Source organism: Hyalella azteca, unplaced genomic scaffold (assembly GCF_000764305.2).
Source record: "Hyalella azteca isolate HAZT.00-mixed unplaced genomic scaffold, Hazt_2.0.2 contig5874, whole genome shotgun sequence".
Classification (NCBI taxonomy): domain Eukaryota; kingdom Metazoa; phylum Arthropoda; class Malacostraca; order Amphipoda; family Hyalellidae; genus Hyalella; species Hyalella azteca.
This window is the reverse complement of record NW_025936053.1, coordinates 8,843-35,991: the sequence shown is the minus strand read 5'-3', so window position 1 is coordinate 35,991 and position 27,149 is coordinate 8,843. Positions and strand designations below refer to the sequence as shown.

General features: G+C 39.2%; 3 protein-coding genes across 3 annotated transcripts in view; 1 reads left to right on the top strand and 2 right to left on the bottom strand.

Moving 5' to 3' along the window:
* Positions 1-1,877: 1,877 nt before the first annotated feature.
* LOC108671663 (excitatory amino acid transporter 2-like) lies at positions 1,878-14,415 on the top strand. Its single transcript, XM_018159234.2, has 11 exons — positions 1,878-2,064; positions 3,130-3,231; positions 3,674-3,799; positions 6,846-6,988; positions 7,624-7,743; positions 8,409-8,498; positions 10,254-10,264; positions 10,958-11,164; positions 12,103-12,336; positions 13,487-13,681; positions 14,277-14,415. The coding sequence occupies exons 2-11, from the start codon at positions 3,138-3,140 to the stop codon at positions 14,413-14,415; spliced, it is 1,359 nt and encodes a 452-aa protein (XP_018014723.1). The 5' UTR covers positions 1,878-2,064; positions 3,130-3,137.
* A 6,764-nt stretch (positions 14,416-21,179) lies between these two features.
* On the bottom strand, positions 21,180-23,530 carry LOC125177936. Its single transcript, XM_047880666.1, has 2 exons — positions 23,355-23,530; positions 21,180-22,461 (listed from the first exon to the last, which is right to left on the bottom strand). The coding sequence occupies exon 2, from the start codon at positions 22,332-22,334 to the stop codon at positions 21,405-21,407; it is 930 nt and encodes a 309-aa protein (XP_047736622.1). The 5' UTR covers positions 22,335-22,461; positions 23,355-23,530; the 3' UTR covers positions 21,180-21,404.
* Positions 23,028-27,149, bottom strand: part of LOC108671662 (cyclic nucleotide-gated cation channel subunit A-like) — a gene marked incomplete in the record, with an annotated part of 7,294 nt that continues 3,172 nt past the window's right edge. The window contains 5 exon segments of the mRNA XM_047880665.1: positions 23,028-23,055; positions 23,599-23,759; positions 24,648-24,770; positions 25,087-25,230; positions 26,191-26,328. Coding sequence (XP_047736621.1) covers positions 23,028-23,055; positions 23,599-23,759; positions 24,648-24,770; positions 25,087-25,230; positions 26,191-26,328 — 594 coding nt within the window.

Genomic DNA, 27,149 nt, shown 5'->3' with positions numbered 1-27,149 from the left:
AGAGTCAGCTTATATTTACTCGAAAAATATAAGATTGCTCCCGAAAACTGACCTTGAAATCTGAAGACCAAGTCCGTAGAGTTATGTCAACAAATTGAAATTTATTAAATTTAAATTCAGGGACAAAAATGCTCTTAGTTTCAGTTTGAAAGCATTTTTGACGTAAATTCATCACTTATTTTTTCAAGAAACGTAAATCTCGATTCGTTTAATCTACGCCGAATGACCTCTGATCGAGGAAACCGGCGTACTCTGTCAGGGGAATGAGACTCGAAAAAGAATTTTTTTACATGTATGAATCATCCTGATCACTTTGTCCTGGCAAAAGGGCGTATCAGTGTTAAGGGGAGAAATTATCCCTATTTGGACAGTATGGTCTATTTATTTTTATGAGTGCAAGGCCGGTTAATACGGCGCCGGGGCGCCGGTTAGCCGCTCGTTGCTTGGCAACCGTCCAACCGCGGCTCGCACGTGAACGGCTTCTCCTCGCGGCCTTGACTCCGTGAACCTTGGGGTTGTTTGGCTTCTGTTGTAGCTTGACAACAAGAAATCGACCTATAGGCTAACATAAATGGCAAAATTACATCGAAAACTTAGTATTTATTTGGTGAATTTGTTGTGGTGCATAGGATCAATGATAAGAAAGAAGTGTAACAAATTTAAATTTAAGCATTAAGATTTTACATGATACACTTTGATAATTTTGTCATCGTTTCCCGCAAACATGACAGCGGTAACTCTTAACATGTTTGTTGTACTATATACACACAGGAAAACAATGGGTTCATTATTAAAGTATGGATACCTCTGCAGAGGTGACTATTATTCATAGCTGGGACGTCCCTTTTATTCATAGCTGGGACGTCCCTTTTATTCATTGCTGGGACGTCCCTTTTATTCATAGCTGGGACGTCCCTTTTATTCATAGCTGGGACGTTCCTTTTATTCATAGCTGGGACGTCCCTTTTATTCATAGCTGGGACGTCCCTTTTAGTCATAGCTGGGACGGAGATCATTTGATGCTATCTGAGTTTCTCGCTTGCGTTTTCTTTACTTCGCGCTGAGCAAGAAAATTTTTGAAAATAATTTCGGTGCATAAGAGTTACGCCGACGCTTGTTGCAACGTGGAGTCGGGGCTTTTGAACGAACAATTTTAATATTAATGTCAGGTTTTCAGCACCTGTTGCATGTATGGCAGGTATAACTATAAGTGTTTACTTACTGCACGTATATTAAATTTTAAACTTTGTCGCTTCTATAGTCTAACGCATTAGTGGAGAATGAGAACCTTGATTAAAACGAAGGCATTGTTTTGACGCGCCGTCGCTCTAAATCCTGTATGCAATCCTCTGTGTTTTTTAAATCGCTGGCAAGCAAAAAAAAATTCAAAATTAGAATTTTTCTAAAAGAAACGTTTCGTAAAAATCGAAAAATCTCTCATTCAGCATACATACAGCATATCGGCTGAGGCACTTGATTTACATTTAAATTCGAAAATTCATAACATGTTTGGCCCCGTTAAATCCATCCTGTAGGTCCATCAACACTACCAATAAAGACCACGTTATCATTTTCCCTTTAATTACGTAGTATTGCTACCGTCTCTGTATGTGACGATGTTTGTGATTGCCATCTTGATTCCTGTGTGGAGTTCTGAAGTTCTTTCTGCCGATTTTTCTCAGCCTCAATTATGTAAGCTTCAATGTCATAAATTTGTTGTAACCCTAAAAGTATTTTCTTCGTCAGTAATGCGGTGATGCTCAGCGCATTGTATGGCATTAAATTCACGAATAGCACGTAATGAGTGCACTGAAACTTTGAAGTTACTCCACCAATGACTAAATGCTCTGTAACACTATTTCTGATAATGTAACGTATTCTGGTGTTGTTATTTATTTTGTACCGAGTTTTCCGCGCGCATGAGCTGTGTAATGACCAGCGTATTCTCATCATCTACGGAACTTGAGACAATTTTTCAAGTACGAATTGAGTGAAGTTAAATATAGGGATACAATTACACAATTCCAGTTCTTACGGTGGCTACCTCATCTGCTAATATAAAAGGTAATATTTTTTCTGGATATTTCGTTTAAGTTTCATTTAATTTATAGATGTCTACTTATTACTACAGGTCTTTCCATAATTAAAATAGAATAATTCGATAAGTAGAAGTGAAATTTTGAAATTTTTGTTTCGATTTCTCAATTTTTTTCTAGAAGCTGTGTGAAGAATAAATTTTTATTCTGTTAAAATTTAGCACTCTAGTCTAAAGGCGAAATTATGATTGTGTTTAGTTTACAACTTTTCCATGTTCATGACGGAAATTTATTTCATTTTGGCGTAGGGCTCAAAAAGAAAATTTTAGAAATGATTGGCCAAGTCTTCTATTTCGACTTGTTACGATCCGCCATCATCGTTAAAATGTATTATTCCGTGTATGAAATACCTATTACATTTTAACGTTCATGTATTATTTCATGTATTAAAAATACATGAGGTGTAACGACCTAGTCAATATATTTATTTCCTTACATCAGGCAAAATAATAATGATTTTGAATTCCTACCGCTCAATTCATCACATAATTTGTGGTCTATATTTTTTAATGATCACCACACCACATATTATGCTTTATAACAAAAGACACCAATATCTATAACTATAACCTCATAACTGTGACAGCGTCTCTCTGACACAACATACCACCACTATAGCTATACTTAGAGGAAGAAAACTGGAAGATTTAGCCCTGCTGGCTCGCGAGTATCTTTCAAACTATTGTCATGTTACACTATCAATATGCACCACGATACTCATTACGCAACTGGAAGGCTGATGGAGAATCGATTCTTTTTCAGGCACCAGCGATGGCGACGATCAAGCTATCATTGCGTTACACTTTCAATATTATGCAACTGGAATGATGATGAAGAATAGATCCTTTTACAGGCACCAGCGATGGCGACGATCAAGCTATCATTGCGTTATTTTCAATATTACGCAATAGTAATGATAATAGAGAACCGTTTCGTTTACATGCGCCAGCGATGGCGACGATCAAACTGTAATTGCGTTACAATTTCAATATTATGCAACAATAATGATAATAGAGAACCGTTTCCTTTACAGACGCCACGATGGCAGGCGTGGACGCTCTGCAGCGAGGATGTCTCAAGAAACATCTGCTGCTCGTGCTGACTGTGGGCGGCGTAATCCTGGGCGTCGCTCTGGGTACAGTTTTTTATGCATGATTGTTATTAAAAGAATAAACTCTCTATTCTCAAGATCGACGTTACATTTTTTTAACGCAGGTTAAATCTCAAAAGGGGAATCCTGTCGATGAATTTGTGTTGGTGACATTACCTTACAGTAATTATCGGTGTTGCAGACACGGCCATTGCTAAAGTTTCACTGTTGTGCCTTGAATGGAAGAAATATTTATAGAAGAAACGATGTATAATCGTTCAATATACATGTTTTTTAATTACGATTATGGATAGAATACAATTGCGTTTTTGACATTTTTTGGCATTCAAATATAATTTGCCTTCTCATGCGGTGTTTTCATATAGTAATCGGCTGTTCACGAATTAGTCGTGAATTTCTTCTGATATATTTTTTTTTAATTTCCTGAATTTCAGCTCTTATTTGGCATGTAAAATATGTTGCACAGGAATGGGTTTGCGTTATGCCGAGCCCGGCGCAACGACAATCCTGCTGTTGTCCTACCCAGGCGAGCTGTTCATCAGGATGCTGAAGCTCATGATCCTGCCCCTGGTGATAGCTTCGCTCATTGCAGGTGGGTGATAAGTCGCCACTCGTATCACGTGTATAATGTAATACTATAGTTGAAAAACTACTTTAAAATACAAGCACTAGCGAAAGGTGTTATGTTTTGTATCGCATATGCGGCGCAATTTTCAGATGTTGCTGACGGGAAGAAGTTCTCAGTGACACGCGTCGATGCTCTTCTGCTGTTATACCAAATAAAAATACTAGATTTTTCATTTTAGATTTTTGATTCCATTATTAATGTTTGACTGATTAGCAACAATCGAACTTATATTATACTCTAAAAATATTCTCATTAAAATCTTGCAAATTGCTTAACGATATCGCATCTTAGAATTTGATTTGTATGCAACCTACGTCGGTTAAGTTAACCATTTTTACGCGTTTATCATCCAATGATTCAGGTCGTCTACTGCCTTTCGTTTTATGGAAATTCCACTATAAATACATTCCACGATAATCTATTCAATTTGAAATCAAACCGTATTTTCACTTCATTGAAAAAATTCATTTGATCTTCCATTGATCTATTGTATGAGTAAATTCATTTGACGGCCACTAAACGCTGTGGCCATGATTGATTTTTCAAGTTAGTCTCTCAAGACTGATTGGGAAGTGTGCTTATTATGGTAAACTAACCACGTAATTAATGTTGCGTAGTTGGCTTTGGTGATATACTCAAAAAGAACTCGGGGACCGCCTAGGCTTCGGCCGAATAGTCACTACACTCGGCGCAAAGTTATTCTGGGTCTGCATGGCCACCCGATAGAAATCAGTTTCTGGGGCCGGATTATCAAAACTTCGTAACTTTTTGTACTTACGACAAAATAGTTCTGTGGTACGTAAATACACCCTAATTTTGGCATTATCAAAACTTTCGTACGCAAGTCTTAGCTAAAAGCCCAAATTTTTTTCCCGCGCAAATGTTTTTATAATACCACCGCTAGTATTACGTTGTCATAGCAACGCCACTCGTAAGTCGATTTTGCGTACTTACGAAGTTTTGATAATACGGCCCCTGGTCAGAATCTCCTTTCCGACGTTATAGTCGCCTGAGAGTATGACAAGGGTTGGCCGAGCCGAGTCATACCGATCTAGAAAGCATTCCAGACGAGGCTGCCCTTCAAACCCTGAGCCGAACCGGACTGAGAGAAACTTACATGCTCCCGAATTTACGCACTCCCGATTCCTAGGCGGCTCTAATGCAGGGTCGCGCACGCCTCTAAATTTTGTTAGGGTAGCAGCAGTCGAAAACTGTCTGCCCAAAACTGGTTATTTCTTGATAATCTCGATAACAAAAAATCATCTGCTTCGATAAAGACAAATTATGTTCGAAATTCGGCATCTATCAAAGAAGTATTTTAGAATGACAGTTGAAATCATTGCCTTCATTATTTATGCAAGGAAGAAATATTATAATATTTTATATTATAAATATTGCAATATACAAATATACAAACACAATAAATTAATTATAGAGTATTGAAATTTTACATTAAAGGTATAAAGGTATTGCGCATACAAGAGTAGAGTCACAATATAAAAGCAATAAAACAATCATAGGAAAACCACAGGCTCCATCTTTTACTGCTGTTGTGGAATATGAGCGCAATGTCTTGTAATTCAATGAGTTCACGCGATTCATGTTTGCTGACGTTGAAACATATTCGTCGCCACCTCAAATGCGTTGTTTACTGACGTTGCTTATTACGGTATTAGACGCAACATCGACCGCGCTAATTGCTGACGTTGCAATCTGAGAGTTCTAGTGAGCGCAGCAGTCGTGGTTAAGAAAATGTCCACGGTTAGCAAAATTCAGGATCTTTCTTTTCTACGATATTTGTTTTGTTTTTATTTGCACTGGCCAGTTAAGCAATGAAAAACTACCAGACCATGTTTTTGCGCTGAATTTTAGACGTTGACTGTCGTTTACCGAGCAGTTGTCTCGTGTTATTCTTCACGGGAGCCATTAGTTTATAGCCACATTTTATTTTGATTCCGTCAAGAAGCCTAGCAAGCGTCCAACCGTCTCATCGTCCTATCGCGTCATCCCTCTGCCGCTTTGTGAATGCCTAATAGACCGCGGCTGTGCACGCGTATTGCGCGCGCTTCACGGCGCGTAGCGCGCGTGTGTGTGCTCGTGTGTCATACACAATAAACTCGCCTGCCGAGTAGACAAGGTAGACGATTTCCTGGCTGCCAATATCTTTCTATGAGTATGCACGGATTCTCAATAGTTACACTAGGAAGCCGCGTAAAAGGGGAACATTGTTAGATTTATTTCACAGCGCAACATAGGAAGGCTTGTAAATGTGGGGCGAGGAAGGCTGAAGGTGCAGGAGCAGGGAGGCAGAAGGTGCAGGAGCAGGTAGGCAGAAGGTGCAGGAGCAGAGAGGCAGATATTGCAATGGCAGGAAGCAGGAGGTTGCAGGATGTACAGGTGGTACGCTCTTAACCCTCTACCGCCTGACACGAGCAACCGGAGCAATATTGTCACAAGCCTTCTTCCCAAAAAGGATACGTTCTAGTGAGCGAAAAATGACTTGCACTGATGGTTTCCCCTCAGGGGGGACTTCTGACGCGTGTCTATGCGCGTCAGAAGTCCTATGGGATTTCGCGTTCCTAGGGGGATTGTTCCTGAGCGCCCCACCGCTGAGCTCGCGGTGTCTGACTGTAGGTCTCAGTTTCACACACCTGATACCTGAGGACGCTCCCTCTAGAAAGCGATCATGTTCGTCAGTTCCTTTACGAAAGTCAACAATAACTTTATTTTTTATATGTGTCGTGATAGTGTGTGTCATGAGATATAGAAATAGAACAACATATAAATGATATGTTGTTCATTTTTCTCGTTAAGTATTGTTTTAATAAAACAGTTTCGGATCTTCAGAAATTCATTTAAAACCAACTGGCGAACGAATCGATATTAGTTTAGTTTACTACACATTGCAATAAATTGCATATTCAGCGTTCTATATCATTTTTTAAATACCTATATCGTTACTAAAATTTTACCTGATAATATTAGCGTTCCCCTTGCGTTTTCTTTGCAGGATCTGCTAGCCTAAACGCCAACCTGAGCGGCTCGATCGTGGCCAAGACCGTTGGATACTTCCTGGCTACGTCCTTCTTCAACGCCATCCTCGGCATCCTTCTGGCCATAGCCATCAAGCCAGGCGTGGGGCTTTCTAACCAGGTCCGCTGCAATTGACTTGGCTTGTCTGGGTTTGACTTGGCTTGGTTTGATTTGGCTTGGCTTGATTGGACTTGGCTTGGCATGATCTGATGGGCTTGACCTAGCTTGGCTTGATTGGATTGGATTGGATTGGACTTGGCTTGGCTGCACTTCGCATGACTAAACTTGACCTGACTTAAGAAGGCATGATTTGGTTTAATTTATCTTGGCTTGGCCTGGCTTTAATTTACTCGACTTGACCTGACTTTATATGTCATGATTTGGCTTAGCTTAGCTTGGCTTGACCTGGCTTTAATTTACTTGACTTGACCTGACTTGGCCTGAGTTGACGCGGCGTGAAGTGAACTGGCCTGACTCAGCTTAGCTACGCTTGGCTTAAGAAGACTTGCTTTGTTTGGCTTTGGATGATGTCAATACCTAAATGCGGGATTTATAATTGTATAGAATAAAAATTACTGAATGAAGGTTTAGGAATAAGTCATGCTATTATCTTGAATTACTCCCGTTATGTTACAATGCATGAGAATTTATTCATCACACTGATATCACAACAACTCGGACGTAAAAATTAGAATAATTGATTTAATTTTCACGATGATCTGAGGTGATATTTAATCGGTACACTGCCTGGTCAGAGCCTGGACGACGTGTACGAGAAGAGCAGCTCGTCCAACAACGCCAACATCCTCGACGGCTTCCTGGACCTCGGACGCAACCTCTTCCCTGACAACCTCTTCGTCGCCGCCTTCCAGCAGGCCAGGCTTCACTCACTTTATTGAATGCAATCCAGCCTTTATGAAGCTTATATTAGTATATGCTGGCAAAATTTGTTCCTTTAAGCAGGTTTCAATGAAGAGGTCTTCAATAAAATGAATTCTCTGGTCTTCAGTGAAACTTGCTTAAAGCTTATATTGAATACATGCAGGCGATCTCGGTCTTGATCAATGTGCTAATGCTTGCAGGTATATCCAATAACGACAGACATGATGACTAATTAGATATGTTAATGTTGATTCATTCGGGAGGTTGAGCTAAACTTGAGTGTGCAGATAATGTACCATTTATGAAGTATAAATCTGCCACCCTTGCGTGACATAAATCTTCTTACGTGAGATGTTCGATCAATACGACTCTGATTGCTACTCGATCATATTCATCATAAATTGCTATTTATTTCATTTGTGATCTGATGAATATATATCTCGCGACTGTCATAATATTTGGCTTCGTTTGTCGTCAAATGTAGATCTGATAATTCTTCAGTGATTACGTACACAGTATCAGGAAGAGGTTGTTGAAACCATTGTAGTTGAAGACTGCACGTCGCCCGTCGCTCAAGTCTCAGAATTACGTAGCCGTATTTTACGCAATGAGCAGGACTCTAACCGCCAATGTAGATAATTTGTAGGTCACTTTGCAGGTGCAAACTGTGTACAAAGAAGAGACCGTGCCGGTGATGGCGGCCAACAGCTCCGAAGTGATGGAGGAAGTAACCAGACTCGTTCGACAGGTTCGTATGTCTGTTCCTCCTAAATTATTCTTGTACTTTGGTATAATGGTCGGGATGACGCGCTGGAGTCGCGGATTTGCTTGTTTGGAGCAGCTACCTTTCTTCATTGGCTGTCAATTGGTGCAAATAATTCGAAATGGAACGTTTTTATTTAATTTTAAAATTTGCTTAACATTCCGTAAAATGCGACCCTACTTCCAAAATAGTATGCGAGAAAATTCAGACGGAGACCAATCTCAACGCACTAACAATTCGAACTAATTCTCACTCGAGACCGTAGTTACCTATAGTAAACTATTATTGAATGGGGCTTCACACGTTCTTCCCTCACATCCCGTTTGCTAAATAAGCTCGAGTTGTTTCCACGGTGCCACGATGCTTCTCTTGGAAGATACTTGGGTTTGGGGCGAGAATTCAGACGAGCTTGCTGCATTAATAAGAGTTTTTAATTTTCTTCGTTTTTTTAAGTTTTCCTCGCAAGGTATAAGGGCAAGACTAGGACCTTGAATACATTAATTCTGTTGTAATAAAATACGGGTCAAACAATTTCAATGCTGTTAGAGAATCTGTACAAACTTTCTCGTGTTAGGCTTGTGGTATAATTGTACTTGGCTGTGTTTCGTGGACATCCAAGTTTCACATGGGACTTTCGTGTGTGTATAAATATATTTAAGTTGATTGCTGATGAAAAATGTGTTTTTTTTTCCCGAGTCGTAAATCTCCTTCTTGCAACAAATATTGTCTCTCTCTGCTGAACAAAATCGATTGTTTTCTTGAAATGAATTCGGTTTGAATAAGATGGTGCAACAGCCATCACTCCCTTTCTGAGGTTCTATTTCAGAACTTTATCTGTCGAGCATTACTTTCTCATTACTCAAACATTACTTACTCATTACTCAAACGTTACATACGCATTACTCAAGCGTTAATTACTCATTACTCAAACATTACTTACTCATTACTCTAAAGTTACTTACCTACTCATTACTCAAACGTTACCTAATCATTACTCAAACGTTACTTAATCATTACTCAAGCATTACTTACTCATTACTCAAACGCTCCTTACTTATTACTCAAACGTTACTTACTCGTTACTCAAACGTTACTCACTCATTACTCAAGCGTTACTTAACCTTTACTAAAGCTTTATATTAATCAATTCGTGGTTATATGGTACAATAACAATGAGTTGTTCGTGGAAGATTCATGCCTATGCAGTGCTCAGCTTTAATATAAATATGATCAATATAATCGCCACTTGATGAATAAGAGAGTCTATTCTCATCACATGTATTTGAAATATTACACCTACTCTGGGAAACCTATTTCTTTTTATTTAATTTGAAATCGGATATCAGAGTATGTTGATATCATACACAAGTATCATTCTAAAATTAAACCATTGATATCTTTTGCCCAAGCATATTTCCCAAGGTTCATCCCCAGGTTGTTTGGTACATAGAGGCTGATGATTTATCATGTCAAATTCCCAGTAGAAAAGTAATTTCCAGATGGCACGCTAGCTATAAACAACAGATAAAAACCTATATTTTTGATGTGCTGCACACAAGGCAAGAACCAGCGCTCGTCGCGAAATGTGCCACTTCTTCATTTTCGAGTGGAAATTAACTGAATTATTTAAAATAATTTGGAATTAATTACATATTTATTCCAGAATTTAGGATTACAGAACTTGTGATCGTTGATTTTATTTTTGGCCTTGGATTAACTTTACTGTGTATGTGGTTGTAGTGTACTAATTCGTACGTGTTTGTTGGAAGCCTCATGGCAGTTCTTATATATGGTGTGATGTACATTCATCGCAGTATAATAGCCATATAGGCTAAAATTATCGATCTCTACATTTTTTCGGATCCGTTTTCTCTTTGGTGACTCTTTTTCGGGGTGCCTATATTGCATAGCACTGCAATTCAGGGTACTCCTAGCATTTAACGACTAAAACAGACTCGCTCCTGTGCGCCTTAAATCGTCAAAATTGACCACCCACTAAAATAATTTCGGTTATTCATTTCGGTACCAAATCTCTTATTCTAATATCGTGATTCATCTTACATTTACAATGCATTGATCCCACTCACTGCTGCTTATGCGCGATGGCAGTTGAATTGACGATGGTGTGGATGCGATTAATTTACCACGACTATTTATATAGCATTAATGACCACACAGCAAACCATTTATTGACGTTACTTGCTCATTGGCGTTATTGAATTTGGTAGTCGCTATTGTGCTCGTCATGTCCGTCCGTCTGTGTATCCGTCTGTCCGTGACTTCACGTTTTCGTCGACGAGAAAATGCGCTCTCTGTAACTCACTTCAGTGAGTACTGAGTTATATTTTTTGGTTCTGCTTTCATCTCGATATATAATTTCTTGAATGAGTGTGTCGTCAGTCACTATCATGTTATCGTCATGAATTACGACTTCACCCGCACAGAGCGGCCACGTTGCCCATCACGTTCCGCTGCATGAACGACAAGTGCGGCGTAGACCCGCGCATATCGCGCTTTGTTTTGCCCATCGGCGCTTTCTCGCTGGTATTCGGCACGGTGCTCGGATCTCTTGGTAAACGCGGTTCGCCGGTCACCGAATTCTTCGCCATCGTCGACGAAGTTATCCTCAAGATCGTGACCGGCATCATGTGGTTCGTTGAGCCAGCGAGAGAGTAGTTTGTTTGTGTGTTCTAGTGACTTGGGATGATTCGATACGATGATTCACTAGTGATAATTCAATACGATGATTCACTAGTGATAATTCGAATCGATGATTCACTAGAGATAATTCGATGCGAAAGTGTGCCAACTTTTGACAATTTACCTTCTGCTGGTTGAATTAGGCTAGAGAAATATTTTGAGGTTCGTTGAATCAGGAAGCAAGTTTGTTGGTGTAGTCTGATGATTTAGAAGCCGGTCGAGCTGGTGTGTCTTTGCAGGACTAGGTCTCAATTAGTATTGAAAAATACCGAGTAATCAGATGGATTGGGATTCGGAAATTCTATTGAGGGTTTGGTTTTAATAAAAAGAAATTTGTTTGGAAGTTAAGGCCATTTATAACAGCACATCAAAAGTTTTCTCCAGTAGCAATTGGCATCCGAAATTCAGTCAGGTAGCAGCTCGAATAAAATTTAGATAAAAAATTCACGAGAGGATAAATTCAATTCGACTACTAAGTTTTGTTTTAATGCAATCTGGCAGAAGCTCTAATTCGTGATCGAATGATAACGCAGGCCCCATATCACAGTTTTTTGTGCATTTTTCCATTCTTCATATAGACTCAGTTATTGCAAGACCTGAAATTTGGTTCCAAACTAGGAAAGTTCCCTTAAAATTTGGCATATGAACGAGTACATCATTTAGGTAACTTATATCTACTGCAAATTCTTTAATTTAAATGAAACTTCTGTTATCATGTAACGGTTTTTATAAACAGTTTTTATGCTGTAGTGGATGGTATGGGATGTCCTTGTGCAAATGTTTTAATAAAATCATAAATAATTTAGTAGAAACTTCATCATTATTCTTTTACAAATGTGTTAATATAATTGTAGATATTGTACTGAAAAGCTAATTATTCCGTACAAAGGTTGTCGCCCGTGGGCGTGGCGAGCGTGATAATGAGCAAGATCTTGGCGGTGGACAAACTGGCAGCTGTAATGAGCACCTTAGCTCTCTTCATCGTCACTGTGATCATCGGAGTCTTCCTGTACCAGTTGGTGTTCCAGAACCTCTTGTACCTGATCATCGTGCGTAAGAACCCATTCAAGTTCTACTTCAACCTCCTTGAGGCCTGGGTCACGGCCTTCGCCACGGCGTCAACGTAAGTATACATAATGTTTATTGAATTTGTTTCCATAGTGTTAATTAAATTGTGAATTAAAAGTTGATGGTTGTGATGAAATCTTTCATGCTTGTTTGGAGCAGCTACCTTTCTTCATTGGCCGTCAATGGGTGCAAATAATTCGAAATGGAACGTTTTTGTTTAATTTTATAATTAACATTCCGTAAAATGCGAACCTACTCCCAAACTACGATGTGAGAAAATTCAGACCAACCTCCGCACTACCATTTGAACNCCTAACTAAAGTGCTTAGTTTGTATTCTATAAAATTTTGATTGTAAATTTGATGAAATCAATTAACTTTAATCTTACTCTGTAATCTGAATTAATGTTTGGAAAAACTTGTCAAGTGCTGTGAGCGCAGGAGAAAATCATAATTTGCGGGTTGCCCAAGCATATTTCCCAAGGTTCATCCCCAGGTTGTTTGGTACATAGAGGCTGATGACTGATCATATCAAATTCCCAGTAGAGAAGTAATTTCCAGATGGCACGTTAGCGATCAACTACAGATAATTGATCGTTGATTTGATTTTTGGCCTTGGATTAACTTCACTGTGAATGTGGTTGTAGTGTACTTTTTTTGTGCATGTTTATTGGAAGCCTCATGGCAGTTTTTATTTATGATGTGATTTACATTCATCGCAGTAATCGCCAAATGGGCTAAAATTATTGCTCGCTACATTTTTTCGGATCCATTTTCCCTTTGGCGACTTTTTTTCCGGTTGCCTATATAACATAGCACTATAATTCTGAGTACCCTAAGAAGTTAACGACTAAAACATACTCGCTCCTGGCAAGCATGTAACCTTTTTTCCCCCTCTTTTATTGACTTCATGTACGCCTTAAAAACTTAAATCATCAAAATTGATCTCTCACTAGAATCAATTAGGTTTGCCTTGTTCACTGCAGCACAAACTGTTGTTATTCATTTCGGTACAAAATATTTCATTCTAAAATCGTGAGTCAGGTCCCATTCTCGTACAATGTATGGATACCAGGCACTGCTGCTTATGCGCGATGGCGTTATCAACAAATTGACGATGATGCTGATGCGATTAATTTAACACTATTATTTATTTAGCATTAATGACCACACAGCAAATAATTTGTTAACACTTCACCCCCACAGAGCGGCCACGTTGCCCATCACGTTCCGCTGCATGAACGACAAGTGCGGCGTAGACCCGCGCATATCGCGCTTTGTTTTGCCCATCGGCGCGACCGTCAACATGGACGGCACGGCGCTCTTCGTGGCCGTGGGCACCTGCTTCATCGCTCAGATCAACGAGAGAGTCCTGGGCATCGGCGACTACGCCACTATTGCGTGAGTGAAGCATACTTTTATATTAACCCGCCAGTGTACGGCTTCGAATTTTTGATTAAACCGCCAGTGTATTTCTCTGAATTTTTGATTAAACCGTCAGTGTATGGCTCTGAATTTTTGATTAAACCGCCAGTGTATGGCTCTGAATTTTTGATTAAACCGCCAGTGTATGGCTCTGAATTTTTTATTAAACCGCCAGTGTATGGCTCTGAATTTTCGATTAAACCGCCAGTGTATGGCTCCTAATTATCTGTTAAACCGTCAGTCACTATATGGTTCCGATAAGCCCAGAAGACGATTTTTAATGAAGAAGAGAACATTAATCACTTTCTCAACGACTAAGCATTTGATCTGATACAGCTTTCAGAAGAGTGATGGTCGACCGCGTGGAATCCTTAGTAACTTCGATAATTAAAATCAAAAATGTGTCTGGCACCTCAACTCATTCAGGGGCGAATTTAAATTTTTAATTAACTCAATTATATTGTCAAATTAGCTGCTAGCACCTTTATAGCATTTTCGTGAAATTCCAATAACTAAATGGATTCTAGGAGTTTCTCATTACAGAATTGAATATTGTCTGGTATGGTTGCAGAGTTACAGCGACTGCCGCGAGCGTCGCTAGCGCCAGCGTGCCCAGCGCAGCCCTCTTCCTCATCCTGATCGTCCTGACCGCCGTCGACCTGCCCTCGGACGACGTTACCCTCTTCTTCACCGTCGACTGGCTTGTGTGAGTCTGGGTGAGGGTATTGGTGCCATCCAGGGGTGGCGGGTGAGGGTAGTTGTGGCATCCAGTGGTGGCGGGTGAGGGTAGTTGTGGCATCCAGTGGTGGCGGGTGAGGGTTGTAGTGGCATCCAGTGGTGGCGGGTGAGGGTAGTAGTGGCATCCAGTGGTGGCGGGTGAGGGTAGTAGTGGCGTCCAGTGGTGGCGGGTGAGGTTAGTGGTGGCATCCAGTGGTGGCGGGTGAGGGTAGTAGTGGCATCCAGTGGTGGCGGTTGAGGGTAGTAGTGGCATCCAGTGGTGGCGGGAGAACAGTTGACTGGGTTGCGTGGGTGCCGTTAGCTTGTCTTTATTGTGCCTGTGCAGTACCGCCAAGGATCGCGTGACTTTCCAAAAGAATGTTGCGTATTTTGTATGTAAACAAAAAATCGTCATGAATTACATAATATAAAGCCTTTCAGTGGACACTAAAATATTTTTCTGATATTTATAAGCCCTAGTATATAAGTTGCCGACTTCCATTAAAAGTTACCCTTACATAAAAATTCAATTTCTGACCATTGTCAAACTTTTTTGAAGGTTGAATTTTTAACAACATTTCTGTCCCCACGTTCTTGTTACTTTATAAAGCTAATTTATCGGTAGATTTTTATTCACAAACTTTTGGTGCCTCCTGACAAGTGTTTGGCAGCCTGAGATGATATTTTCAGCCTTTTAGCACGTTTTCTCATTTACTGAAAAAAAGACGCTATTGTGCTCGTCATGTCCGTCTGTCTGTCCGTGACTTCACGTTTTCGTCGACGAGAAAATGCACGCTCTGTCACTCACTGCAGTGTGTACTGAGTTATATTTTTTGGTTTTGCTTTCATCCCGACATACAATTTCTTGAACGAGTGTTTCGTCAGTCACTATCATGTTATTAACGTCACACTGAATTTGTTGGCCTCAGGATTTTGAATCCATTCGTTGCTTCGTCGAACTCAAAATTTTGCTGCCATCAACTTTGACATCAAACTCAAAATTTTGCTGCCATCAACTTTGACATCAAACTCTAAATTTTGCTTCCATCAACTTTGACATCAAACTCTAAATTTTGCTTCCATCAACTTTGACATCAAACTCTAAATTTTGCTTCCATCAACTTTGNGGAAATTCCAGGCTTTGTCGAGGTTAAACATGCATTTAACCCTAGATCGTTTCAAATTCCAGGCTTTGTCGAGGTTAACCATGCATTTTACCCTAGATCACCGGAAATTCCAGGCTTTGTCGAGGTTAAACAAGAATTTTACCCTAGATGACTGGGAATTATAGGCTTTGTCGAGGTTAAACATGCATATTACCCTAGATTACTGGGAATACCAGGCTTTGTCGAGGTAAACATGCATTTTACCCTAGATTGTTGGAAATTCCATGCTTTGCGGGGGTTAAATACGCATTTTACCCAAGATCGCTGGTATTTTCAGGCTTTTTTAAGTTTAAAAAACATTTTACCCTCCTATAGTAATGGGTAGTCTTTGTTCTCATTATATGTAAGTTAAATATTATATTATTCGTGTGATTAATAAGAAATATTTCTATTAGATTCAGAACCGAAGGGATTGTGGAAAGTTTACGCGAGACCCAAAAGTTATATATAAAACGGAAATTTTATTCTTTGATTTCCACAAATTTACGATATATTATACGTATAGGTATGTCTATAACACTGGAAAATTGAAGTTTCTGCTCATGTTATGTTCGGAGTTCAAATAGCGAACAGATTTTAACACGTTGACTCCGAAGTGGTACATATGCGTACCACGAAATGTATTTCTCCAGGACGTAGTGGTACATAATTCAGGTTGCCCAAAATCGGCCAAATCCGAGAACAAAAAAGGCCATAAAAGGCCAATAACTTAATAGATAGTAGTTCATTTGTAAGTTCCGCTTTAAAAATCACATTTATTTTCTTTTTGCAGTATTTAAAACTAGAGGGGGGGGGGGGAATACCCCTATCATAAATTTTAGCCGGCCAACGCGATTGAGAAAAACTAAATCGCGTAATTTGTCCGGAAAAAAATGACCGTCTGGCAACCCTGTTTTATAAAACAGTACAAAAAATGAAATAATGGTACAAGATGAAGCAATCGTAGTCAACGTGTTAAGAGCTATAATAGCAACAAAATTCTCGTTTCCTTGAGCGTATCCCTGGACCAATTACTGCTGAAAATACCCAGGGGCTCTTCTGAAAGCTTTCGCACCATCATCTAATCCATCGAAGTCTCCCATTTTTAATATTTAGAAGCCTCCCATTTTTTGACTTGTTTCAATCTTGTATTTGTAGTTCGTTAATTGTAGTATTTGTAGCAGTGTGACATTCTTTGGTGGTTAGAATTTATGAGGAATACAATTTATTTTTGCATGTAGGGTGATACAAAATTTGTGCATGATTTTCATCAGTTTTCAAAATTTACCTTTGTTTTGACCGGATTTGGTTGATTTTCTTTTCTTTTTCGGAATTAAAAGGCTTCTACATTGTTTGATTGTTGTCGGTCATACTACTGATGAATACTTCCAAATTTGATTGATTTTGGGCCCTTTTTCCGATTGGAAAGGTTGTTTGGGTTAAGAAAAAATATTTTACTGACATTTGATTTGTAAGCTGAATATTATGCTTTGAATTAATTCACTTTTTGAGAGGCAATATTTCTAATGCAGGTTATTTCGTACGACCTATGATCAAGGTTTTCAAGGTAAATATTGCCTAAATATTTTTTCCTTTCAAGTGATGCAAGTCTCTATTGAACTTACGTGTTATTCTCAGCGTTTTTTTATATAAATTTCAAGTCAGAATCAAAATTGATTCAAAATTATATTTTAAATCAAAATTGATGCAAAATATTTTTGAACGCGATGCCCAGCTCGAATTATCTATCATAGCCTGGTATGTAATTAATAACATATGTAAGTGTTCTAAATTTACTATTTAATGACATCGACATCAGGTAATTCAAGTACAGTGAACTTATGTGATTACATACGTGCGCAGCTCACCTTGATATGTCCACCTTCGTGCGCTGTAATACATTGTTTTTAGAATGGTTGAAAAGTACAATAATAAAAAGAAACTTTTACAGGAACAAAATATGGTTTTGAAGAACAAAATAAAAAAAACAATTTAGCATTCTGGAGCTCAGAAATATTCTGCATTGATTACATTTCAGGATGGTTACATGAATTAGTCTAGATCGAATTCAAGCGTGACGACACAAATCACACTTTTTCGAGAATCAAAATTTTCATCAGCTTTCAATAATCTATGAGTTTTTGAATAAGTTCGCGTAGTTAAAGCAATCTTAAACGCACTCGCGAGCGTCTATTGTACGAGGGTATTATTAAGTAATTGTAATTAATCATCATTACCTAATTCAATAATAATTGAAATTCAATTCTAATGCACTCTCCTGCTGTGCAAGCGAAGGCTGGAGTTCAAGCAGTTGCTGTATTCGTCACAACATATAATTGGTCCTTCTGAATAGTTGGACTATATAAATTTGCTTGGCATTTATCTAGTCCACTTATATCCACTCAACTTACAAATTCATACAGGGTAGTTGGTCTTCCTACGCCTAGGATGAGATTCCAGTTATATAAGTAACTAAATTTACACTGTGTTAGAAACGAGTTTGAATTGTAAAACTTCTAAACGTCTTAGCAAAAGTTAATTTTAATTTTCTCACTTTTCCCTTCATTTGTGTCGCGTTTTAGAAAATGCCATAATGGAAAAAGGAGTAAATCATTTTGAAATAATTTCCCTAACCGAGAGCTTTCATTAACAATTCCATGCAATTACATTATTGAAAATTAAAAGATTGCTTCGCTGCTACAAACTATTAGATTTATTCTGTGTTTATTTTCATATGAGCTTAAGGAGTTTAATCTGACACTGACCATAGCGATGAAGAGCTTCAAGTATATTGGTGTGATTATGATGTACGCATTCAATGGTTATTATTAGCAGCTACATTATTTTCAAATCTTTTGATTTTGTTTGCATAAATATTCTATTCCTTGCAAGTTGGCTAAGACGCAAGTAACCATTTGTACTAAATTTCAGCAACTTAAACATTAGTAGAACTTTTGAACCTAGTCAATTCATTTTGAAATACTCCCAAGATTTATTCGCGCTGAATCCATTCATAGCATTGCGATTCAAACGTGAAATTATTATTTTTATGACTATTTTAGTCATCGTGAGTGAACTAAATTACTTAGTCTGAGATTTCTAGAGCGTGTTAGGGTAAGGCGGAAATTTTTCATTGTCAACAAGTTGAGGTGGTGACTTAATATGTATTTATAAAGGCTATAGAAATATTCCTAATTTGATTTGCCTCGATATATTGACGTAATACTTGAATTAAATTAAGATATTGAATTCCAAAGTTTCCTGCTTAGTTAGATTCATTATTTAGTGAGAAGTGTTGAGTAATAATTGAACAAGATAGGTTTTGAATTGAACTCAAATCGTAGAATTTGTATTGGTTTGCTATATTCGCGAAGATTTAACTCAAGTTCCTAGTATGACTCTGAATATATTTATGGCCTGTAATTACCCTGCTAGTAATTTATATGGTTGTTGTTTTAAAATTTCGTCACTTGGTCGAATGATTCGGAAAATTGCAGTGGCTATTTTGATTGTGCCGGATTCGGACAGCCTCTCGTCCATCTAATAAGAATGCTTTAGTAGGAGGTATGCTTTGTATGGTAATTATTCAGGATAATTGTTCAGGATGAATAATATTTCATGTTGGTTTTCCCCACACGAAAAGTTCCATCGAACATTGCCAAACAAAAGAAGATAAATTTCCGAATTATTTTGTACGCATCAGGTTATTAAATCGATATTTTGTGTTCCTCGACTGAAATCTTAGTTACTCCTTCTGAAACCTAGCAAAAGTCAGCTTCAATAGCAAAGCAAATGCAAAGCGAAACACTACTCAATATTTTCCCCCAACCCATATTTCATCTGTCCATTTCCAATTAAGTAGAGATGAACAACATTTGAATGTTGACAAACGAGAAATTCAGGTGCCTACTGTCAAGTGTTCGGCAGGCTGAGATTTCATCTCGACCGACGTCCTTTCATCTCGACGTACAATTTCTTGAAAGAGTGCGTCGTCAGTCACTATCATGTTACTAATTCGAAGCAAAATTTCCAAAATTGATTTGTTCAAAGTATTTAATGTAAGTACTCCCTTTTAGGTGTTAATAGTTAAATTTTCATGCCCCCTACTTGCTTAAAATGTAATGAACTGGTAAGTTCTATTGCTATAATATGAATTTTATTTTTTAAACTGACTAGGAAAATCTCCTTATGTAAAAAAATATTCGAAATCAGAATATCAAATAAATCCCTATTATAAATTTTTATTGAAAACTGAGCTTAAAATTTTATTTCACGATACGTTAAAGAAGTACCGAAATCGTTCACGATGACCCGCGAGCTGAGTTCTAGAAAGTTTCCGAACATTCCAGACTTTCGTGACGGGGAGAAGGCAAGATAATATGACGTTCTATAACTTACCGATTGGTTCTTAAAACTACGCCGAGTTTCTGGTGTGTGATGGAACGTTCGCGAATCTACGGTGAGCTTCTAGAATGTGCTGGAAGGTTCGTGAATATACAGCAAGATTTATAGAATATTCTGGAAAGTTTGTCAATGGACAACAAATTTCTTTGAGTAAATTAGAAGGCTCTTGAATGTGCAGTAGGTAGAATATTTCATCTACTGCCGGTGTAGTTTCCGCAACCATGCCTATAGATACGATTAAAATTTGCGACCATCAGTTCGATGATAAATTGTTGAAGAATTTACCGGAATGTGGCAAAATTAAACTTCCAGGATTTTAATGTACTTGTTACAGGATTATATTGGGTTAGGAATTGTCAGTCACTGAAGCAACGTAAAATTGGGGGAGGGGTAAATTAAATGTCCGGAGCAATTTCCGTAGACTTTTTAGATGTGTTCGGGCAGACTCGTCTGAGCGAGGTGACAAGCGGTGTTGCTATTCTGCTTCCATATGCCGTACACGATCGTAAAATTTATACATCGAATAAGGCCATTGGTCCGAGTTTTTATGTACCGATGCCTCGGATTGCTATCAGATTATTATTAGAAAACAATTTACCAGTCTCTTAAAATTTAACCAAAAATTAACAAGTTGAAAAACTGATTTTTTTTAATCATTAGAAATCAGATAATACACGGTGGATGGAGCATAAAGAAATCCAAGGCACAAGTTGCAGTTGTTAAAGATTCTACGCTTGTTGTCGAATCCGTGACTCTAACATATTAATATTACTAAGTGTAATATTTTCCATGAAATTACCCACTGCCGGAGGAATATCAAACATTTCTATTTCAAATAGACATATATTCAATATTTGATTTGCTAAGTGAATTAATGCTAGTTAAATATACAGATATGATGTTACATTTGAATGTGTTTGTGCAGACTAGAATATATTATTTTTCAAGGAGGTCGTTCATGCATTTAAACTTTAGCTTAGATAAAAATACGTAATCTGTGTTCGTTCTATACGAATATAAGGCAATGAAGACACTATTTCTCATGTACAAAGCACTTTGCCCACGACCGGCGTTAGCTATTCTTAAAATTATAAAGAATAAGTACTAATTCAATTTTGATTGGATGAACTCAAGTTTATGTGTATTGATATATTCAAAATTGAATCTAATATAATTAAATAATTCGACAGCGCTTAAGCGCGATGATCTTTGACAACATGTGAATCTACAAAGTTGGACAAACGCCTGGGCAACAAAAATTAAAAATCTACCACTAAAAATTATTAACTTAATGACATTCACTGTGCTATTTTTTAGACACAAACTCGCCAAACACAGTCTTTCTAAAAGAAATGAGCTCAATTGCAAATAGTTCAATGCCGTAATGATAGTTTTTTCATAATCCTAAATCTTCGGAGGCATATGGTTATTCTTTAGAGGGTATCACGTCTAGGTGGGTCGAGACTAAATCGAAATGTTGGCTTCGGGGACATGAGCACCGACTTTGGTTCTTTGTCCGGAGCATCTGAGCTTCGCGGACAGGTAGAAGGTGAAGCAGAAATTCTCTTGGGCTTACAAGTGACGCTTCTTTGTAGTGGGTTCTCCAAGGGACTCCAATTGTTCACACACGCAGGGGAAGAGTTGAGTCGTTGGGGGTTTGGCCTTCCCATCGTGATATCTTCCCCGTCGGGATCACTAATTTTGAAAGGTAACATTTCAAGTTGGAGATCGGCTCTATCCGACTTGTGCTTACTTTTACGAAGAGATTTTCTCTTGAAAGATCCTTTCCATGGTCTCCAGGTGCTGTCAGGTGCAGATTTCATGCGCTGCAGCGAATTGTGTTCAACAACCGTAAGCGACATGGAGTGCTGATCAGGACCAGGAACGGATAATTTTTGTGCATTTTGCGCGGTACAAAGACCAGATGCTGATAATACGTCTTTCAGATTTGAAGTGGTTGAAGTCGACGGCACAGATGAAGCGTTGGTATCTACTGTCACTTCGACAGCTCGAGTGTCGGTGAAGGTGAAGGGTAAACTCATGAACGCCGGTGGACTGAAGCTTCTAGTGTTGTATGCCGCGCTGTGACTTCTGGCATGAGATTTGGATGGTTTCACAATGTCGTCCGCAACTTCTGTCTGATCATTGGAGTCTTCAGTGATGGCCATATCAGAACATTCTTGATTACTGCAAGTATATATGACCTTCGGTTCTACATGCTCTGGTATTTCGGACGCATTGGAGTAGGGAAGGCTGCTTTTTCTGTGACAGCCGAGTGGATGCTGGATGAAATTTGACTGTGACGTTGGACAAGGAAGATGCATCGCTTGGTGATGAGAAGAAATAGGCAGACTTTGGAACATGGCTGCAGATGGCGGACTTAAATGGAGGCATGGGAAGGAACTTCGTGTGGAGGCCGCCGTGACCGGGATGTGGTCGTCAGCAAAATTTGGGCGTGTCTCGTATTCGTGCGTAGCTATTTTATAATCACTGTAAAAAAACATATTCATTTTGTAAAAAAATACCAATGTGCAATATAAACAATTTACGGTGAAAAATATTGGAACTACAGTAGAAATCTGGTTGAAAAACGCAACATTCTTCTTTTGGGTGTTGAACACGATAATTTAACGATCATTCAGTGTTAGTAAACAGAGCAATTCTGTCGAGTGGTGGATTTACGAACTATTAATCACGAAATTGCTACAACAAACGAATGAAGCCTTGAGTTTTAGTGCAATTTTCAGCGATAAGTTTTCAAGGGAAAATCAAATAAATTTTACTGAATATTAATTCAAGTCGTCGTTGACTGAATACTAACTCAAGCAAAGCTACTAACACAAGCTAAAAAAATTTACCTACGTGAATAAAAGCATCCCAACGAAAGTGCATGGTCAGAAAGGGCAAAAAATCTTTCCGTTTGAGAGTGAGATGGTACGTGTTGCTTTCAGTTCAGGAACCGTGAGGAAGAAAGTCTACGGTGATGTAGCTACGTGACAAGACTTTAGGTTACCGCAATGATTGCTCGTGTGTTGGCTCGAGATTCCTTCATCAGTTTAGCTCTTATCTCGCACCAAGCTGTACCTATAAAGTCAAAGCCGCAGTACCTTTTAGAAATTATTCAGAAATATTTCTCTAGAGTATGAAAATTGGCTGTAACTTGACTTGAAAATACTGTGTAATAAAGAACTAGTATCCTATACTAGTACCGTAAAAATAATTAGCATTAAACATTTTATCAATTAATTTTTTACGGTCATTTTACAATTTTAATTTTTATACATAAACTGATTTTATTAATTAGTCACCGATCAACTTATAGGCAGTATTAAATTATCACCGATTACCTTGACAATCGTCAGTCGAGAAGCCGAGTCACTGACCTGGCAGAGTTGTGCCCGGCGCTATAGCGCTGCGTAGTGCGCCTATAGTCCAGCCACTGACCTGGCAGAGTTGTGCCCGGCGCTATAGCGCTGCGTAGTGCGCCTATAGTCCAGCCACTGACCTGGCAGAGTTGTGCCCGGCGCTATAGCGCTGCGTAGTGCGCCTATAGTCCAGCCACTGACCTGGCAGAGTTGTGCCCGGCGCTATAGCGCTGCGTGGTGCGCCTATAGTCCAGCCACTGACCTGGCAGAGTTGTGTCCGGCGCTATAGCGCTGTTCGAGGCGTGTGAGGCGCTGTTTGGTGCGCTGGCACATGGACGAATATTCTGCCAGCAGACGTGCCAGACGCGTGCTCAACGCGTCCAGCGTGCTCTCTGTGACGGCCAAATCGTTGTCAGACGAACACTCAGAAAAATTAATAAGTCATGTGGTCCAAACTGTGGACAAATTTTACGAATGGAGCACTGATAGGTCCTTTTGACGGGCAAAAGTTTGTCAGAATGATACACACAAGGGCAAGAAGTGCATTGCTATTTGAATAAACTCTCTCAATTGTTTAGTGTAATCGGCCAAATCGGTGTAGTCAATATTGTTAATGCATCTACTTACTTTGGTCAATACATAGGGACAAATTAAGACACCACCACACCACAACCCACCACACCACAACCCACCACACCACAACCCACCACACCACAACCCACCACACCACAACCCACCACCCNTACACATCTAGATGTGTATAAGAGACAGGGAATATTATTATTAATTTAATAAAAAAAAATGACTCGATCGTCGTGATGAACAACGCAAAGATCTAAACGAGGAATGACTTACGAGTGACACAGCAGGAGTACATCTTTGCAAATTGAATTGAAAAATTTTGCTCCAAATTGAGGTAGGTAGTCAATACTTAATGCCGTGCGGGACAATTGTATCGCATCACATATAATAAAAAAATTGGAGAAGGATTAAAGGATATTATTACGATAAATGAATCGAATACTGTTTTTCGTGATAAAGTAAATTCGATTTTATGCCGATTTAAAATAAAAAACCTTCGTAGATTGCGAAATTCAAGCACAAAAAATGACATGGAGAGGAAAAATGAGCTGAGTTAGGTGCATGAGCGTATCCAAGAGGTCGTCCTTGGATACGCTATCTTGTGCTTGGAGCACAAGATAAACCTAATACAACTTCGTATTAATCGAAACTAAAATCATCTTCGGAGCTTAAAAAAATTATTGCACCAAGAAGTAACTAAACATATAAATTGAAGCTAACTGAGCTGACCTCGGTAAGCGCATCCCACAGATCATCCTTGGACAGGCAGAAGAGGTCCGAGTATCCTACAGAGCGCACGTTTGCCGTGCGTCTGTTGCCTGTCTTGTTGCCAGCGATGTTTAGGATGGAAACCTGAACATGAAGCGGGCATGTCATGGCGACGAACTAGAGTCTGATTTGTGAATCTTACTTTTTACATTTGAAATAATTTCTCTATTGTTTAATAATAAATATTTTGTTTCATTTTACGTATTTCGTGATGGTCATAATCATAATAGACACCTGAGCATAAAAATGGGCGCTGTCGTTGGCAACAAACTAGAGTCTGATTTTTGAGTCGTTCTCTAGTATTTGAAAATATTTGCCTTCTGTTTAATGTTCACGTCACTCGAGAATCATGGAATTTATATTCAAATTCCACATGAAAATTCATGTCAAGATCACTGACCTCGCCAAAGACGCTGCCGGCGCCAAGGGTTGCGAAGACTTTTTTGCCGTCATCAGCGACCACGGAGAGGCTGCCGCGCTTGACGATGTACATCTCCTTGCCCACGTCACCCTTGCGACACACGAAGTCGCCGGGGCTGAACACCTGCCAGGGTAACACCTCTGGATAATTTAACCATTAACCTCCACATTATTCTTCTTGTAATATATAAATTATTCAGCTATTGACTAATGTATGGATTATTCATCACTGAAGCACGAAATATGCAGTGGCCGAAAAATGTATGTGGTGTAGGGTTACAGCGTACATAAATTGCTGATGAATAAACCAGTGATCTTCGCTCTAAATTGTATGCATGGCGAGCCTGGCTAAAGCTGAAGATTGGAATGACTTCTGCTGCTCTGTGCATATTTACATTAATTAAGGATGCTGTAACGTTTGGATTGGTTTTCAAATGTTGAAAATTTGACATTTTGCTAAATTATTACGGCAGGAAGGCATTGTTTGAGGCTTAATTTGTTCTATCGAAAAGCTGCGAAAATTGATTTAAAAACGCTAAATTAACTTTTAATTCGATGCTACCAAAATATTTTTGCTTGGTTTGTATCAGAATTAGCCGTGAAAAATAATGCGCTTGGAAATTTGAGGAGCGACCGTAGCCACGATACCGAAGACTCGGCCAGGTATATTGTAGAGGTTTGACACGCAGGTGTTCTCTGGACGAATCTGCCGCGAGGTCACGAGCGGGCTGAGCGCTTTTAGGCTGGCCATTTGGTACGTTGGCTTCCGTGGATGAGGTGGGAGGGACCCTTTTCTGGTGTGGCGTCAGCTTCTGAGATCCGACCGTGTTCTCTCAGGCTATTGTTCAAGGGTGTGTACCGTGGACGTGCACCGTTGGAAGAAGCTGACTGCCTCCAGTGTTTACCTGACGTGGGAGCCGACTTGACCAGTCTGCCCTTTGGTTTCCCGTGTGCTCTGCATAGCCGAGCCGCGTTGGGCGCCTACCGTCGTACCCTATTGGAGCGCCTAATGACGAGTTAACTAAAGGCTTGAAGTTCCTCGTGGAGGCGTGAGCACCCTAGGCTGGCCTGGGTCNCGACTAACCTGAAGCGTAAGTTTGAGCACAAGTTCGACCAGGAGCCCCGGTTCACAATCTTGGAAAATTCTCACTTGCTTGAGCGTATCCAAGTGAACGTGGATGGCGATCTCAGCCTTGAGTTTATCAGGAAGCGTTTTCAGAACCTGAAATTTTGAGCAAGAAATCAGAAATTAAACGCTTTAATAAGTGATAACTATTTATCCGATATCAATTTGTATTTTAATTTTTTTCATAAATTCACGCTTAACCTAATGGTACCTGCTAGACTCGTCATATACATTAATAATCAACCTGCATCTCCGATGATGCGCATATGACATATTAATGATATTATGCATCCTGCAGATCACTGGGTCAACTTACTGGGTAAACATGTTAGGCCAGATTAACTTGCTACTAATAACACACAATCTTCTTAGCAACATAGTTCAAGCTTGCTACCTGCTTACAACATCAGCATCGCTCAAACTTGATACTTGTAACTCATAACTAGCCGAGTAACGTCTGGTTAATTTGCTATAAATGTATTTCTAAGCGATGCATGTAAATGAAGTCTGTGTTAAAGTATGCGCATGAAGCATGCGAATGAAGTATGCGGATAAAGTATGCGTATGTAGTATGCGTATGAAGTATTCGTGTGAAGTATTCGTGTGAAGTAAGCGTGTGTAGTATGCGTGTGTAGTATGCGTGTGAAGTATGCGTGTGAAGTATGCGTGTGAAGTATGCGTGCAAATTATGCGTGCAAAGTATGCGTGCAAAGTATGCGTGCAAAGTATGCGTGCAAAGTATGCGTGCAAAGTATGCGTGTGAAGTATGCGTGTGAAGTATGCGTGTGAAGTATGCGTATGAAGTATGCGAATGACGTATGCGAATGACGTATGCGAATGACGTATGCGAATGACGTATGCGAATGACGTATGCGAATGACGTATGCGAATGACGTATGCGAATGAAGTATGCGTGT